Here is a 16682-nt window from a genome sequence, read left to right on the forward strand (position 1 = left end):
TTATGCATCATTGTTGTTGTTTTGTAACTGTATCTTGCAGCCAGATGTCTGGGCATGGAGTCATCAGTGAAACAATCAGTGCTAAAGTTAGCAATTGTTCTCCTCTAGTATCGTGGGACCGATTTTTAACTATAACTGCTTTATTCAGCATTTTTACCACAAGTTATAGCCACATCTGTGAGTTTTGAAACCTGTGTGGAAGTTTGCACATGAATCTAAATAAAACAAATTCTGCCCCCTCTAAAACCCTGTGTCCTGTGCTTGATTATTCTTAAAGGTTGTAATAATCAGGTCAGTTTGTTTTGGAGGGACAGAGACCTAAGCAGATAACTCTAGATGAAAACTCTAAAGGAGGAACACTGATGAGTCATTTTAAGACTCAGTTAAAAGTGTGATGATTTGATTGACAGAATGCAAAAATCCTCCAGTGATGGCTAGAAATGATGACTTTGAAGGGGCTAGCTCGAAAAAGCCGGCAGCAAATTTTTCCTTTCATTAATGCTTTTTCACACAATGCAGTTTGAGCTTTGTCGTCTCAAGATTCAGTGCACGCTGCCTAAAGGTTAACCTGGTTGCTTCGTGACATGATTCATACCATGGTTGGCCTGCATGTGGTGTGGTTCCAGTATTTGAAAGGACTATCTTATCTTATCTTATCTTATCTTGTCTGCAGAGGCCTACAGAGTTTAAACAGGTGAACGTGAATGTGGTTAAACAAGCAGCCAGTGACCTACAGTGGTAGACAAGACTAACTGATCTGCAACAGCCCGGAAATCTCTGTTAGGCGACACCTGCTGCAAATTCAGAAATGATGCACATTCACAAAACACATGCAAACGTCCAAAACAAATGCAGCAATGGAGACATGCAGCAAAAAACAAAACAAATGCATTGACAGCAAACATATTGCAAATATATAAAACAATTCCAAGCTAAAACCAGAAAACACATGATAAAGAAAAGTGTAGGGAAGTGGAAAAGTTTATAACATTTTATTATTTAGACCAGAGTGAGAGAAGAAGAGGAGGCAATGAACTTTTCAGATCACATAATGATAAACACCTCTGGAGCAGAGTGTCAGGGCAGGGCTTTACACGGACAACTGAGCCAATGCAGGAGTACTAAAAACTGCAGTTCCTCCAGTGTCCACTTGAGGCAGGCTGCAAAGGCCCTGATGGTCATATGATTCTGTTCTGAATAACTCACCAGTCTATGTGATACACTGAACGGCAGGTGAATGTTTTTTTATAACTCCTAAGTTTGATGACAACAAGGTTTCACGTTTTGCATCATTAGGGGCGTGGCTGACTTGACTGCCAGGCAGGACAACTGTAGCTGTTAGCGAGGAGGCGTAAGGCTCGCCTCAACCTCACCTTTTTGCTTTTTAATGGGTCGACCAAAAGTTGAATTGAGTCAGCATTTCCACTGGTGAAAATGGTTTCTGATGAGCTGCAGACTACACTTAAATTACAACTTCTGATCAAGGCAGAAGTTCCAGTGTTTTTCTTCAGCCTGTTTTTTTATTGTCATTTGTACTTGTAGTGTATCTGCTGTTAGTGCACTTTCTGCTCTCTGCAGGACTTTCTGTTTCTTTGTTTTAGACCTTTGCATGTGTTTATGAATGTGCATCATCTCTGAATTTGCAGCATGTTTCTCCTTATAAGGATCTTTTGGGTTGCAGATCTGTTAGTCTTATCACTCACTGTCAAGTGAGCTGCTGGATTTATTTTAAGAGATCTGTGTGTAACATGACAGCAGCTGTACTCCACTCCTCTAATTATCAGGACTGTCACTGAAAACTCTGCAGACTGGAGTTCTGTTACAAAAAAACTGACTACAAAGATTTATTTATTTTTTGCTGTGAAGATTTTAAACCATCTTTAAAGTAATGTTTTAATTATTGAGCTGACATCTGAACACACTCCTTGGGTATTAAAGATCAGTCAGTCAGCTATCAGCTTCCAAGCTGCAGCTTAGAGTCTTCAACAGCTGATGGAGATCCCTATCTCTCCAGCTGAGAGCTACACAAAAAATAAGTTTGAGGAACTTTGAATAAGTGTTTAGTTAAACATTCTTTCTGCAATATCTCACTCTGTGTTCACAGAGTTAACTGAGGTTGTGTAAAATCACTCCAAAAGGAAAACCTAAATGTGCTTTTGATCATTGTGGAAGTTACCTCTAATTTGAGCCACACAGACTTATCTTGAAATCTGAGACCTCCACCAGCATTAGGAGAAGTCCCTGTGGAGATAAAAGTGTTGGGCTGCACGGTGGGATTTCAAACTGGCAGGTGAGAGGGTTAACAGATTAACTGCAAGTACTGAGAGACAGGAGCTATGAGTCCTGCTCGGAGGCACCTCACTTAACATGGAGACAACCTGCATTTTCATGGAATTACATTTAACGGTGTGCAGCTCAGCTGCTTGGACTGCATGACATAATAATGAAGATGGATTTACCAGGCCTCCACAGGTGCTCATAGATGCCAGAGAGTCCGTGTGGTTGAGGATGGATCCGGAGTAAAAGCAGCGCTGGTTGGTGGATAAGCGGCTCACAGATGCGGGCTGCTCCCTGCGCCTCTCCTCCACCACAAAGCCCCCCGAGAGAAAGCCAGTGTCCCGCGTCAGGTTTAAATACAGGGTCTTTCCAAAAGCAGGCACTGACAGTATTATATGACCCGGGTCACGGTGCCCTCCCCCTGGGACGTCCAAGGAGCGCTGACCGCGGCGCCTCAGCGTGTGGACGGCGGACAGGTGCGCCTCCTGCCCGGACAGCAGCCAGGGAACCACTTCATCTGTCTCCGGCTCAGACTGGGCTGTAGGAAGGGACAGTTTCCATCAAACAACGGCCACAAAAAAAGCTCCTGTCCTGACTCCATGAACTGGATGAACTGTCTGCTCTAATGCTCCGTGACTCGCACAGCCACGTTCAACTTAAGAGCTCAACTTGCAAAAATCCGCAGAAACTCTGTGCAGGGCATTACTGCAGCGATTACTTTCAGGCGCTTTCGTGCGGAATCATACTAGCATAAAGTCAACTTCCTACAACTGATACTTGGAAACACTTTGGCACTTCAGCTGAGGAAACGGATTGCTCTGGTTGACCTATATCTAAGAGAAACAGACGGAGCCTACATGGCACAGAGCTGAGGCGTAAAGTCAGTACTCACCAGCCGATCCGATGCAGAGAAGAGAGAGGAGCAGATGGGGAACATGGCTGTGGTGCATGATGAAGCAAAGCAAGCAGAAGAACTGGAAAAGGTGGATGGTTTAAATGTGAGGGGCTTTGCAAAGCACAGGGCGGACTGCGTAACTCTTTGAAAGTTGGAGAAGTTGCAGTCATTCAGGCTGGAGTGACTTTATAGCGCAAGACACGCCTCCACAGCCCGGCACGGCCTCCTCTGATGTCACATTGGTATCTCTAAATCCTGACCCGAGAAAACCCGAAGAGTCCTGGCCTTCTTATTGGTCCGCGGGGCTGTCTGTCACTGTCGGGGGTTGAAACCCTACACGTGGTTTCAAGTGGAGAAAAAAAAGTGCAGCTTTCAGTGGTTTTGTGTGTGCGCTTGTGTGTGCGTGGCCGTTATAACCTTACTTTAATTGGCCTCAGGTTTTTATTTAGAGGGAAAACGTTGGCGTTGCAGCAAATATCACTTTTCATAAAGTAATCTCAGGAGCTAACTGCAAAAAGTGTGAGGAAACTGAAAGGAACACATGAATGAGACAAACTGTAAATAGGTGGCACTGGTTTATCAGTGGTTACTGATTAAATGAAGATACCAAAGTTTAAAAAATACAGCAATCACATAGTAGTAGTCATATATGGAAGTGTTTTAATTGCTAAAAAAGACAGAATTCTTCTCAGAAGAACATTTATCTTTAGGTGTACTTCCAAGCTCTCTTCAATGATGTCAGCTTTGTTTATTAAGCTCAATCAGAGTAAAGGAGGAGATGAATCACGTGGAAGGTTGTTGATTGAGTAATAAGTTACTTACCACCTGTGAAGGGGCAGAAGCATACCAATAGGTATCCACCTTTTCTTATGGCTCCATACAACCAAGATGGCGTCACTCAAAATGCCAAACTCAAGGCCCTGTGGTCGTCCACACACCAATGTTTTGATGGCTACTCCCACTTGTATACAGTCAGTGGTGACAACAGATCCCATCTTCCAAACTACCTCTGGTTCCACACCTCAAATCCTCTGTTCCTCTGCTGATTGCATCACAACATTAATTTGCAGATGTAGCTAATGTTCATGTGTGGATGTTGGGGTATCTATTTTTGCAAGTATTGCTGTGTTAGCTTGATGTGTTGGAGTTGATTTTTGATATCAAAACAGCCGCCTGCAAATAAATCTCAGTGAACAACAAATGCTGATAGGAATGTTTCTTTCTGATTTTTTACCTGGTGTTCATAAAAAGAAGCCAAACTTCCTTTGCTTCACTCTAATCTCGGTCGCTTCTCCTTCATTCCAGTCTCGGTAAGTTTTAAAAAAGGGTTGAAGGTGGGGGGTGATTGAGGGTGATTCCCATATTCTGAAAACTGAAGTTTTATCCACATAGTCCCTGAAGCTTGGATAGAGTGATGTAAAAAAAAGACTCATCCTCAGTTACAGTAGATAAAACAAAAACCTTTTAGTGGACCTTTGTGAACTGAGAGCCTTTACATTGATCCAAAATTCTTTGGTGCCAGTTTTCAAACTTGATGTCAGTGAATCAAAAAGCCAGGCCCACATGGACAGACTCATCTCATATTTTTGGGAGGAGAAATTGTTTTGTTTGCAGAGAGCACTAACTAAACTCAACACCTCTGCCCTAATGAGCTCAGACTTCCTTGTTAAAACCTGTGTTGGAGCTAACTTTCTGACGCTCTTGGTGACTGATCCCTGCAGCCAGGATCCAAAACCTGGTGAATGTCCTGAAACCAGATGAGAGGGGTCTGTTGAGCTGCCGGTATGCTTCTTCACAAGTGCTTGTTGGATGGTTGACCAGCTTTGAAACCCCCTCCCCCACACCTTTCTGTTTGACCATTGCTGTAACTTTCTGACCCCCGCAAGCCCCCCCCCCCCCCAAAAACACAGACACATACTTTATACAAACAAGTCCTGTTCACTAGAAACCTCGCCCTCATATTCATACTTCCAGAGTTAGAAACATATTAAAACTTATTACATCCTATGGGAATGACAGAGTAATGGTACTGTACACTTTGATTCATTAAAAGGATGTTAATTAAAAGCAATTCAGCACTAATGTCTCAGCTGTATTGTACAATGTGAACAAATGCAGCAGAGTAGATTAGAATAGATTTTAAGATTATGTTATTGGTTTTTAAATCTCCTAATGGTCTTGCTCCTTCTTATTTATCAGATTTACTTTTATCATATGAGCCAGTGAGAGCCCTCAGGTCTTCAGGTAGTGGACTTTTAATGGTACCAAAAGCTAAAACAAAGACCCACGGTGAGGCTTTTTAAAAATCTATTCTATTTGAAGTTGGTTTTATGTACAGCACTTTGTGTTACAATGTCATTGTATGAAAAGCGCTTCATAAATGAAGTCTGATTGATTGATAGATCCCTGAGGTGTTGTATGGCTTGTTTTTATTTATTGTTTTATTGTTTTTATTGTTTTATTATCCTGTGTTTTAATTGTTTTTATGCCTGCGTTGTTTGTCTATTTATGTACAGCACTTTGTTCCGGCTGTGGTCGTTTTAAAGTGCTTTATAAATAAAGTTGAGTTGAGTTGAGTTGAGTTGAGGTACTTCTTTACTGACGAGCACGGATTTGCTTCTATTGCTCAAGTTTGATTATTTAATGACTTTTGGAGACAGTACTCACAGGCAGGCTTTGTTCAGAAGGAGACATGATGGAGACTGTATAAAACATGGACGTAGTCTTAGTCATGTCACCTGTTTGTTTCTGAAGACACATTCTAAAGCCAAGCGACGGTGACGGTGGTCACTATGTTGGGCATGCTGGCTCAATCTAACTTTCAGTCCACCTGGTAACAGAAAAAGCATGGAGCTGACGTCATCTTTTAGCCTTCCAGCTAACAGCTACCATGTGCCCACCTGATGGCAAAATCAATCCCACCCCTTATCATGCAAACTTGTGCATAACACTTAGCCTTCATATCTTCCACATGCAGATGAAGGCAGGGGGCTAAGGCTGAGCTGTTGACTGACAAACTTCCCACTGTCCAACTGAAGGTAGGTTTGGGGCAAGAGATGTATACCGAGGAGATGTTTATGGACATAAAAAGACAGAGGTCTTGATCTTGTTTGCTTTTACCAAGGACCACCCTGTCACCTCACAGTTTATGTATCATGTGAGGAACTGTAACAGAGTTATCTCTCACAGTTACACTTACACGTAGTAGGGACTGACTACCCAGGGGCCTAATGGATGAAGGGGCCTTTGACGGCATTGGGTGAAAATATAGTTCTGGTTTGCAGCTTTTTCTGTCACAAGTATAATGTCTAAATAAACCAACATACTTAAAACAAAACAATGCTAAACTTCAGGTCCACCCAGCAATAACATTCATCTGACCACAGTCATCTGAGAAAAGTGAGTGAAGCGGCAGCAACAAGTCAGTCTCTCTGAATGATGTGAAAAAGAATTGAAAAGAGAGCCAGCAAGCAGATGATATATTATTGATTTGTTTATTGAGCCCCAGTTTCAGGTTATAACACAAAGTTGTAGCTGTTTAATGCTTGTAATGGGTAAGTGTAATGGAGGTGTGGTTGTAGTGTTGAGAGGGGTTTGATCAGGCTGCGGTGTGTCATGACCCCCAGAGTTCCTGGGTGCGCCCCTGGATGCACCTGAAGAGTGAAGATGAGCACAGACGATGAGTCTCAGGGGCAGGAATGACATCAAAGTCAGTCTGTGAAATCCACAGTGCAATGTTTACCTTGACAGACAAGGCAACAGAGACCTTCACTATGATGACAGTTTTTACAAATGTAGCTCTAGTGAAAGTTCAGACAGGAAGACTATAAATCGATCACAGCAGTTGTTTAACTCTCCTCTCCCTCGTTCAATAGCTCACCCACTTCCAGCTGCACGCTCCGGAGCTGTCATTGGTTAATCAGCGGCGGCTGTCATCCAATAGTTCAGTGGCACGCCCTTATCATCAGCCTATCAACTTTCTGCTGTCTTTTTAAATGTGTCTCTCTCTCCAGCTGGTTCCTTCTTGCATTGATGTTGCGCACCCCTTCACCTCCTCATCTCCACCTGGTCTCTGCAAGTCTTCAATTCCTAGAATTCATCAACCACCACCACTAGAGTCCTGTCTCCAGGGGGATTCCTTCTGCTGCCAAATTCACACATCCTACATTCACAACATTATCCCCATAGATTCCTTACGCCAAAGAAGTTTTACTATTCATTAAGTTGTAATGAATAACCTTTGATCTTCAAACTGTGTCTCTCCTGATTGAATTATATCAACGCTACATATAAACAGACCAGTGATTCTCCTCTCCCAAATATTGGCTGCTGCTCTCATATCAACTAACCCTGATTTCACAAGGCTGGCAGGAAAATGTCTGGGGAAAGCTGAGGTCAAAAGTGAACACAGCTTTTTAGAAACTCTCTGTCAGAAATGTAAACCACAGACAAAGAGGGTCATCTTAGGGTGGTATGTAAAAGTAACAGATGGGCCTTTTTACACCCATATTTTGCCCTCTACTTTATAAAGTCATACACATTGACTGGTGTTAGACAAAAAAAAATCATGCACTGATTTATTATTAATTGTGCTTTCATAAGCAGTTTGGGGTTCTGTGTTTCACCCAGGGAGACTTTGACATGAAGAGGACCTGGGAATCAAACCTCCAACCTGCAATTAAGAGAAGACCCACTCTGCCTCTGGGCCACAGCCGCCATCAGGTGTTAGAAGACTTGAGTGGTAAAAACATCTGTATTTGACAGCCTAGGATGAGAACATGTCATTGGAAGCAGCTGACTGAGGGTGTGGCAGCAGGTAGAAGCTCTATAGATGGTTATTTTGTAGATAAATCTGAGGGGGGTAAATGTCACCTCTTTCAATCTGAACACACAGGCGCTTCTCAAGTTTTAAGCTGGACTGCACAGAAACAGATACTGTCTGCTCAGAAGCAGAAGGGTTTGGAGATCATCTCTCTCTCTTGTAAAATGCACCAGCATTTTGAGTCTATGCACTGCAGCGGGGTGAAACCTTTCTCATATTAGATGAATGACTCTCTGCTATGATAATTCATTAAAGCCAACACAGCTCCATGTTGGTGGGATGATGTGGGCGATGTTCGCTTTCAGCTCACAGAGCTCAGGGGGAATCTGTGGAAGTTGAAGTGAACACAGATGGCTCTTTATAGAGACCAGGGGAAGGGATTTTCTTAGCTGTTAGAGCATGGCTGTGTTCAGCTCAGAGCTTATTATCTGCCCGGCCGCTCCAAGCCTCACGCTGGGTCTCACAACCACAGTTTGGATGTTTTTCAGTTTCAGATGGTTTCTTACTCTTTATTGGTCTCACCAGAGCTGAAGAAATCAAACCTTCTCAGGGCTTGGCTAAAACTAAATTTATAACCAGCTTAATCTGAGAAACCTCTGATGGCTGATGCTGGCTGAGTCTGCTCCAGCTGACAGGTGACACTCAGGTGTGTGGAGTAACTTTCCTCTTTGACTCTCTGTTAACATTTCCATGTCATTGAAACGGCTAACACAGGCGACTGTTTAGTTTACAAATCAGTCGAAAACAAATCTGTGGCCTCAGAGAGACAATTAAAAAATGTAAACATTTTTAAAAATATAACTATTGAAAGTGTTTTTATTGATTCTGATAATTATTTGTTGTCTTTGTTCTTGTTTCTGTTCATATTCAGGTTCTAAGATATATGTTTGTTTAATATCTTCATGTTATAAAGTCACTTTTTGCTCATGTTTTTCAATAAGTGCTTCTCTTAGATAATAAATATGATGATAATACAAGGTAAGACATTTCTTGGTGTGACAAAGTCTCCTTAATTACATTTTTCAAACATTCTTTTATCTGGTTTGACGACATTTCTGCACATTCACATGTAAACTTGTATATCACTTTGGTGGTTTTGTTTTACCTTCTGTATAAAGGTATGGTTTCCATATAAGCCATGTTTGTTTTATTTTTATGGTATATTTTTGATAAGAAAAAAAGAATACATCATAAGTGATTGAATCTGATCAAAGTGTGCACTCTGACCAGCTTTATCAGCTGTAACACTTCTATAAACGTTCACCTTTTATCACTCCATACTGCTCTACTGATCGCACTCACTCAACTGCCAACTTTAAACCCAGCCTGACATTGTTCCCATTTTCCTGCTTCACATGTGGACAGCAGCCTCCTGGACTCACAGAGCAGAGTAGAGTGAGGAGCGCCATCTTGTGGGTGATGTTGAATTGTGACCCAAAAAGAGAGAGCGTCAAAGCTCATCCAGAAACAAAGAAGAAGCTTTTTTTTTACAGGAAGCAGGGGGACAGGTAGGGGAGATTCAGAGGAGGAAGAGGGGATTATCCACAGTTCAACACACTCCTTTTCAGTGATGTTGATCCATCAGGAGGAGACCAGGTTCTGGATCATGTAGATCAGGGGTTCCCAAACTTTTCAACCCAGGACCTCCACAATATAGGTGCCAGAGACTTGTGACCCCCACTGTCCCTCAAAGTGATTTAATGTGGCTTCATTTAGCTGATCAGCAGACAATTAGCCTATACCTATATGATCATGTGTCTGTGTTTCCTGTGCTGTTATGAATGAACCTGCTGCTACTGATGCTTTGATAATGAACTGTTCACTAACCCTAAACTTAGGAGTCATCTGGAAACAAAGAAAGGCAGAAAACTCATTACATTTTCTATTTTCAAGTTTTTTTTAAAGTTTAGCTACTATTTTTGTAGTCATTTTTTTTTACTTTAATGGGTGCAATAAACTATTTTTAGATAATTAAAAAAAAAACATTCTAGAAGACACCTCACAACCCCTGATTTGTGTCCCGACCCACACTTTGGCAACCCCTGATGTAGATAACTTTAGATACACATGTGCAATAATCCAGAGGTTTAACCGTTTGCATGCCGGCAACAAAACAAGTCTTTGTTTCCTGTACGTATTTCAATCAGGAGAGACACAGTTTAAAGATTAAAGGTTATTCATTACAACTTAATGAATAATGAAACTTGACAGAAATCTTTGGCGTAAGGACTCTATGGGGATCATTTTGAGAGTGTAGGATGCGTGAATTTGGCAGCAGAAGAAATCGCCTTATAGTCCAGTAACACCTGATGGCGGCTGTGGCCCACAGGCAGAGTGGGTCTTCTCTTAATTGCAGGTTGGAGGTTTGATTCCCAGGTCCTCTTCATGTCAAAGTCTCCCTGGGTGAAACACAGAACCCCAAACTGCTTATGAAAGCACAATTAATAATAAATCAGTGCATGTTTTTTTTTGTCTAACACCAGTCAATGTGTATGATTTTATAAAGTAGAGGGCAAAATATGGGTGTAAAAAGGCCCATCTGTTACTTTTACATACCACCCTAAGATGACCCACTTTGTCTGGGGTTTACATATCTGACATAGAGTTCCTAAAAAGCTGTGTTCACTCTTGACCTCAGCTTTCCCCAGACATTTTCCTGCCAGCCTTGTGAAATCAGGGTCAGTTGATATGAGAGCAGCAGGCAATATTTGGGAGAGGAGAATCACTGGTCTGTTTATATGTAGCGTTGATGTAGTTCAATCAGGAGAGACACAGTTTGAAGATCAAAGGTTATTCATTACAACTTAATGAGTAATTAAACTTGACAGAGATCTTTGGCGTAAGGACTCTATGGGGATAATGTTGTGAATGTAGGATGTGTGAATTTGGCAGCAGAAGAAATCCCCCTAGAGTCCAGACTCTGGTGGTGGTGGTTGATGAATTCTAGGAATTGAAGACTTGCAGAGACCAGGTGGAGATGGGGAGGTGGAGGGGTGCGCACCATCAATGCAAGAAGGAACTAGCTGGAGAGACAGACACATTTAAAAAGACAGTAGAAAGTTGATAGGCTGACGATAAGGGCGTGCCACTGAGCTATTGGATGACAGCCGCCGCTGATTAACCAATGACAGCTCCGGAGCCTGCAGCTGGAAGCAGGTGAGCTATTGAACGAGGGAGAGGAGAGTTAAACAACTGCTGTGATTGCTTTCATAGTCTTCCTGTCTGAACTTTCACTAGAGCTACATTAAACCCTAAACACTTTCCTAAATTTACCCATGAAGCTTTTGTGCTTAGCCAAACCACAACATTAAACTAAATAAATGTATGTTGAATACTAAATATCTCTGAATATTAAACTCCTCGGTAAGATTTACAGTAAAGATGACAGGGGTAGAGGTGTGGGCAGGATGTTCATTTTGTAAATGTTGGTCCTGTTTAGAGTCACACAGACCAGAGAGCAGGGAGACTCAGAAAGGGGACAGCAGGGACAGACTGAAACGGAGAAGTCTGACATTAATCTGTCTCTAAAAACCAAGTTATCCATCCATCCATTATCTTGACCGCTTATCCCATTAGGGGTCACGGGGGGCTGGAGCCTAACCCAGCTGGCTACGGGCGGAAGGCAGGGTACACCCTGGACAGGTCGCCAACCTATCACAGGGCAAAACCAAGTTATCAATAGTCAAAATAATAGCCGACTAATATTTGATTACAGTCAAGGAAGTATTTGATAGAAAAACTTCAATTAAACACAAGTAAAGACATGACCTCAATGTCACTGTGCTTGATGGAGGAGAAACAAGAACACATATTGCAATTTGATGTGAAATTCTTTATTCTTAGATTAACTTTTTTTAAAAGGCTGTCTAACCATAAAGGGCAATTATACAATATCATCATGGGAAGACAAAATGTTGAACTAAACTTTGACAAGCTGAATGACACAAACAATTTTACCCAATTAATGTTGTTTTTTTTTAAACTTCAAACCTTAGTGAGGGTATTTCAAATTTCTTATCACACTTCATATAATTCACATTCACGTGACAGGTCCAGAGATAAATCTTCTTTCAAGACATGGGTGCAACTAGAAATATGTCCTCAATAAGTGTCAGAACATTAACTTCAAGAAACTCATCAAGATAAGATATCAATGTTTCCTGCTGAACAGATATTCTTTACTTATTCAAATCACTGAAGTCCCTGTTTTAATTATCCTGAAACAAAATTTGTTTCTGGACTTGTCAACATGGCTTATATTAAAAGTACTCAGATATTATCACTAGAAATCAGACCTGTAAGATTTGAGTATTTGCAGTGAAAGCAACATATGACACAAGATTCATCTTCATAGTTTAGAGCTGTAATATCAGAGACTCATAAAATCATCCATCAAACACAACTACATGATTTTAATGTGACACTGGACTCATGAGAAGAGACAGATAATGTAAAGAGACTCGTCTGAACATGAATAAACAGGAAAATAAACTAGTGATGTTTGGAGGAGAAAGACATCATGAAAAGTTAAAGGATGAGAGGAAAGGAAACTGCAGACATGTGGCTGTTAAAGTTCACCAGAAACCTTTCTGAAGAAGATTCCCCCTGAAGCCATAAGCAGCCTTCATATCAGCAGGTGAATATCCTTCAGTGTCTCGGGTTTGTTTGATTCAAGTATAACAAAGACTGAAACTACTACCGTGGGGGATATACGGACCCTTTATTTACAGTAAATATAAGTACCAATACCAAACTGTAAAAATACTTCAGTAGTAAAAATGTCATACAAGTACAACAAATAGTACCAGAGGAAATCATGTGTCCTACAATTTGATTTATTATTGATTGTACATGATATTAATGTAAGAGCATGTTTTCACTGTAAGGATTGAGCTAAAGTTGAAATGTTGGACTTCTTAATGAATATTTGTATTCTTAATGAGTATGAACAAAGCCCAGAGAGATGTCTCTGAAGCTCTTATTCAATAAAGTCAAAAGGATAAAGTTATTAAAAAAGGTTAAACTATTAAAGTATTAGAAAACACAATCAGCATAAAACTAAACAATGGTGTTCATGTTTGTACACAATGACTGAGATGGAAGTACGGGCTGCAAATCAATTCTGATCAAAATGTTATAATTACATAAATCAATGTTTAAATTAACGACTATCTTAAGGCACCACACAGTCATAGGGAAATGAAAGGACAAGATTTCTCCTCTAAAACACTGTGGGGGAAAGTTAAGGTAAAATGAAATGTGATGATTAAACAGCTGAAGTGACCGCATGAAGAATAGAAAAACTCTGACTTAAAACCACTGCATCATCAGCGTACGGACTGAGCCGTGTTTCAGTGGGCTGCTGTTGTCTTTAGATAGGAGTGTTGCTCTGGTGATATGATCAAAACAGTGAAGATCGCTGATTCTGACTTGATTTTTAGCAGCACAACTGATGTAGAAGTTTCCACTCTATCAGGTGTCGTTTGTTGTGCAGTGTGGCACGAGAGCGGATCACGGCACAAGCTGCTCCTGAACAGCTGATTCCCCGACTTCAGGGCTTGTTTTCTGATTGTGCAAAAAGGCCGACAGTCTCTGAAAGTGTAACACCAGTGTGTTTTATCCGGCTCATTATGTCATTATCTTTTCATTGTTGTATTGTTGTCATATACATAATTCTCCTTACCAGAAATTTCTGGTTTCAGAAAGCGGGAGTAAACAACGGCCAAGCTGATAGAGAAACTGCTTCTGTAGCATCACTGATGATTTAAAAAGTTAAGAAGTGGTTTATATGGAATTTAATCATTTTCACAGCACATAAAAACTGAGTGCCCCCGTCAAAACAAGAAGAAAAAAGAAGAAGCAGAACGAGTGCTGTGCATTATGGGAAACAGTAGAGGCAGACTGGTCCGATGCAGACTGAGAAATTTTCCCAAATCAGTCAACATCTGGGTAGTTTTGGCGTACTGCAGATTTTGCTCTTGTTCACATACTACATACTGAATTTAGACCAAATCAGTACGTACTGCTAGTATAGTAGGCGGTTTCGAAAACAGCCTTTGTCTACCTGTATGATTTACCTATAAAATACTGATGACAGTTATTGATTATCTTTCCTGACATCATACTTAAACAGAGACTAACTCAGGTAAGTCAGGTGAAGTTGTACATTTAATAGCCTACATGTAATATAAAAAATGTGCATGCTTATCACTTTGAATAACGTTTTTATTTCTCCACAGCGCTCAGTTCGATACCGTGAGGGCTGCAGCTGAAATATTATCTCTAAAACTGTCACACACTATACAAGATTAAATCAGAGAGAGAGAGAGAGATCACTGTGAGAGAATAAACAGAGTTAGATCTAACGCATACTAAACGATGAGAAATAAGACGTCATATGCGCATTCACTCTTGCGTTTCAGTCTTATCTCTCAGTTCTTCCTTCATGTTGAAGTTAATCTGGATTATGTGTTTAACTTCTTCATATCTTTCTAATATCAGTGCTCGAAGTCTTAAAAAAATATGTGGATGTGCTGACGGCAGACTGTCCGTGTCTGTGATTGGTCACATGTTGCCTTCTCTGCCCCGTTCATGTGAACATGCTCAGGCTAATTCTGGATTGACTCATCATGTTGATAACCTGCTTGTGATGGATTAGTATGATGTCCTTTGTTAGGTTCAGTGAAACCGGATCAGGAAAAGGTATCTGTTGAACTTGCTTGGTAGTATACCCCTCTGGTCAGGTGTGGGAGAGTTTGAGTTAGTAATGATCAGGCTGAGCAGCACTCAGCAAACAGTCTTTGACCTGCAGATGGTCTCTGGTGGAGACAAAGAGCTGAAGCCGTTCTTGTCCTCCTTCTCGTCCACTGCTGATCCATTTCCAAGCTTGTGCTGTTCTTCACTTTCATTCTCTGATGGAAGGCTCTCCTCCTCGTCTTCCTCTTCATCGTCGCTCCTTTCATCTCTGGTCAGCTGTGATGGAGGAGAGAGAGAGAGAGTTACAGTAGATGCAAAGACAGAAAGACAATATGAAGGAACAATAAATCCACATCAACTCATAGTATTTAATATTCAATTCAGAGAAGAAATAACACTCCAACATCATATAAGGTTGTCCTGCAGCGCTTCATACAGTTTAACACAAACTGGGTTGCACTGCTTGACTCTGCGCAGCAGAGGGCGCTTACAATTCACAGAAGATACCAGTCCCAGTGTGGCAATCAGAAGAATACCTCATAAACAGTATTCACACAATCAACAAAGCAAACAACAGCACCTGGAGGTAAGTGGAACCATTACTATCGCTGCATTTGCGTACTCATTATCCAAGCCCCTAGTTATCTTGTGAGTGAGTAAGTGAGTGAACAGAAGAGCCATTTCAGAACCACCAGGTGCCATTTTTTAATCCCACTGTAACGTTAGTAAAACTATAGTACATACTAGTGGGTAAAAGCTCTTAAAGGTCTTCAAATTTGAGAAAAACACTGACCAACAGACCAATAATGAGGTCCAGGCTTTATGGAGTGTTTGTGTGATGAAGGCAATACAACGCAATTCTGAACCAGCAAAGCACAACATTAGTATATTTTGAAGTACTTCCTGCCATTGAGCTACACTGGGTATCCTCCACACTGTGAACCAGTGTCATAAAAATGTGAAGAAATTCAAACAAGAAAAGAAAAAGATAACAATAAAAGTGAGTCTGAAACAAGCGGCAACCTCCGGTCTAAAATATGGGTCCAATGCGGAAGTGCTAAAAGCCGCAGTTCATCGAGGATCCACTTGAGTCTGGCTCTGGAAGTACCAGAAACCACATACACACCAATTCAAAGAAGCTGGTGTCAAAACAGTGCTTCAGAAACAGATGGGTGACGTCACGGATACTACAGAGCCGTGGGAAGTGGCTTTCAGTTGGGGGTGCTGTAGTAAGAGGTGCAATTTTTTTTTTGCATTTGCATTTAGGTTACTTATGCACCTGATGGGCTATAGTGCACATACATTTTATTTTTATTTATCTGGTTTGAATACGAGCTTTCAAGAGAACTTTTCATTATAAATTCACAAATTGCAACTTCCATTCCCCGTTGTACAGCAAAGAGCATACAAGCCAAACCTGGTAAAACAGACCCAAAAGACAGTAAAGTGCATTGAACAGAACTTATCCAAATACTTTTAGTCTTTAATCAGGCACACACACAGGGCCCATGCATCGGGTTATTTTAAAATGAATAATTATTTAAAATTGCTACAATAATTTCTCACATCTTCCTCAGACATTACATTTTCAGAAAATAATACAATGAAAAAAAACTGATTTAGTGTGTTAATTAATGTATTTGTTTCAACTTATTTATGCATCCAGAAAAAATTGTGTGATGCCTTTTCCAACAGGGGGTGCTGCAGCACCCTCAGCACCCCTACTTCCCACGGCCATGGGATACTACGTCCATATTTTATACAGTCTATGGTCTCAAAGGAAAAATGACCAAGCTGTATGCTATGCTGGGTGCTGTCTTTGGCCACAGACCAGCATGTGCTGGGGATGTCAGCATGAAGGATTCGGCATTAGGGCTTTTAAAGGCTAAAGTGAATCTCACGAGGAGCTGCATCCAGATAGCCAGCAGCTCCCACCTGTCACTCAAAGAGGCCACTGTCATGCCTCGTCCGTTATGTTAAGTTTGCACTCTT

General features: G+C 41.1%; 2 protein-coding genes across 3 annotated transcripts in view; both read right to left on the reverse strand.

The window, feature by feature from the left end:
* adamts17 (ADAM metallopeptidase with thrombospondin type 1 motif, 17) overlaps positions 1-3354 on the reverse strand; it is a 142577-nt gene extending 139223 nt beyond the window's left edge. The window contains exons 1-2 of one of the 2 annotated variants that reach the window (XM_034680807.1): positions 3170-3227; positions 2460-2815 (exon numbers count right to left, since the gene is read on the reverse strand). In XM_034680807.1, the coding sequence (XP_034536698.1) occupies positions 2460-2815; positions 3170-3227 (414 nt within the window). Of the gene's footprint in view, positions 1-2459; positions 2816-3169 lie in introns of both variants that reach the window. The other variant, XM_034680808.1, reaches the window with a different exon arrangement.
* An 11192-nt stretch (positions 3355-14546) lies between these two features.
* cers3a (ceramide synthase 3a) overlaps positions 14547-16682 on the reverse strand; it is a 36015-nt gene continuing 33879 nt past the window's right edge. Inside the window, exon 11 of the mRNA XM_034680628.1 lies at positions 14547-14966. Within this exon, the coding sequence (XP_034536519.1) occupies positions 14781-14966 (186 nt within the window). The 3' untranslated portion in view covers positions 14547-14780. The remainder of the gene's footprint in view (positions 14967-16682) is intronic.

Source organism: Notolabrus celidotus, chromosome 3 (genome assembly GCF_009762535.1).
Source record: "Notolabrus celidotus isolate fNotCel1 chromosome 3, fNotCel1.pri, whole genome shotgun sequence".
In the NCBI taxonomy this organism is placed as follows: Eukaryota; Metazoa; Chordata; class Actinopteri; order Labriformes; family Labridae; genus Notolabrus; species Notolabrus celidotus.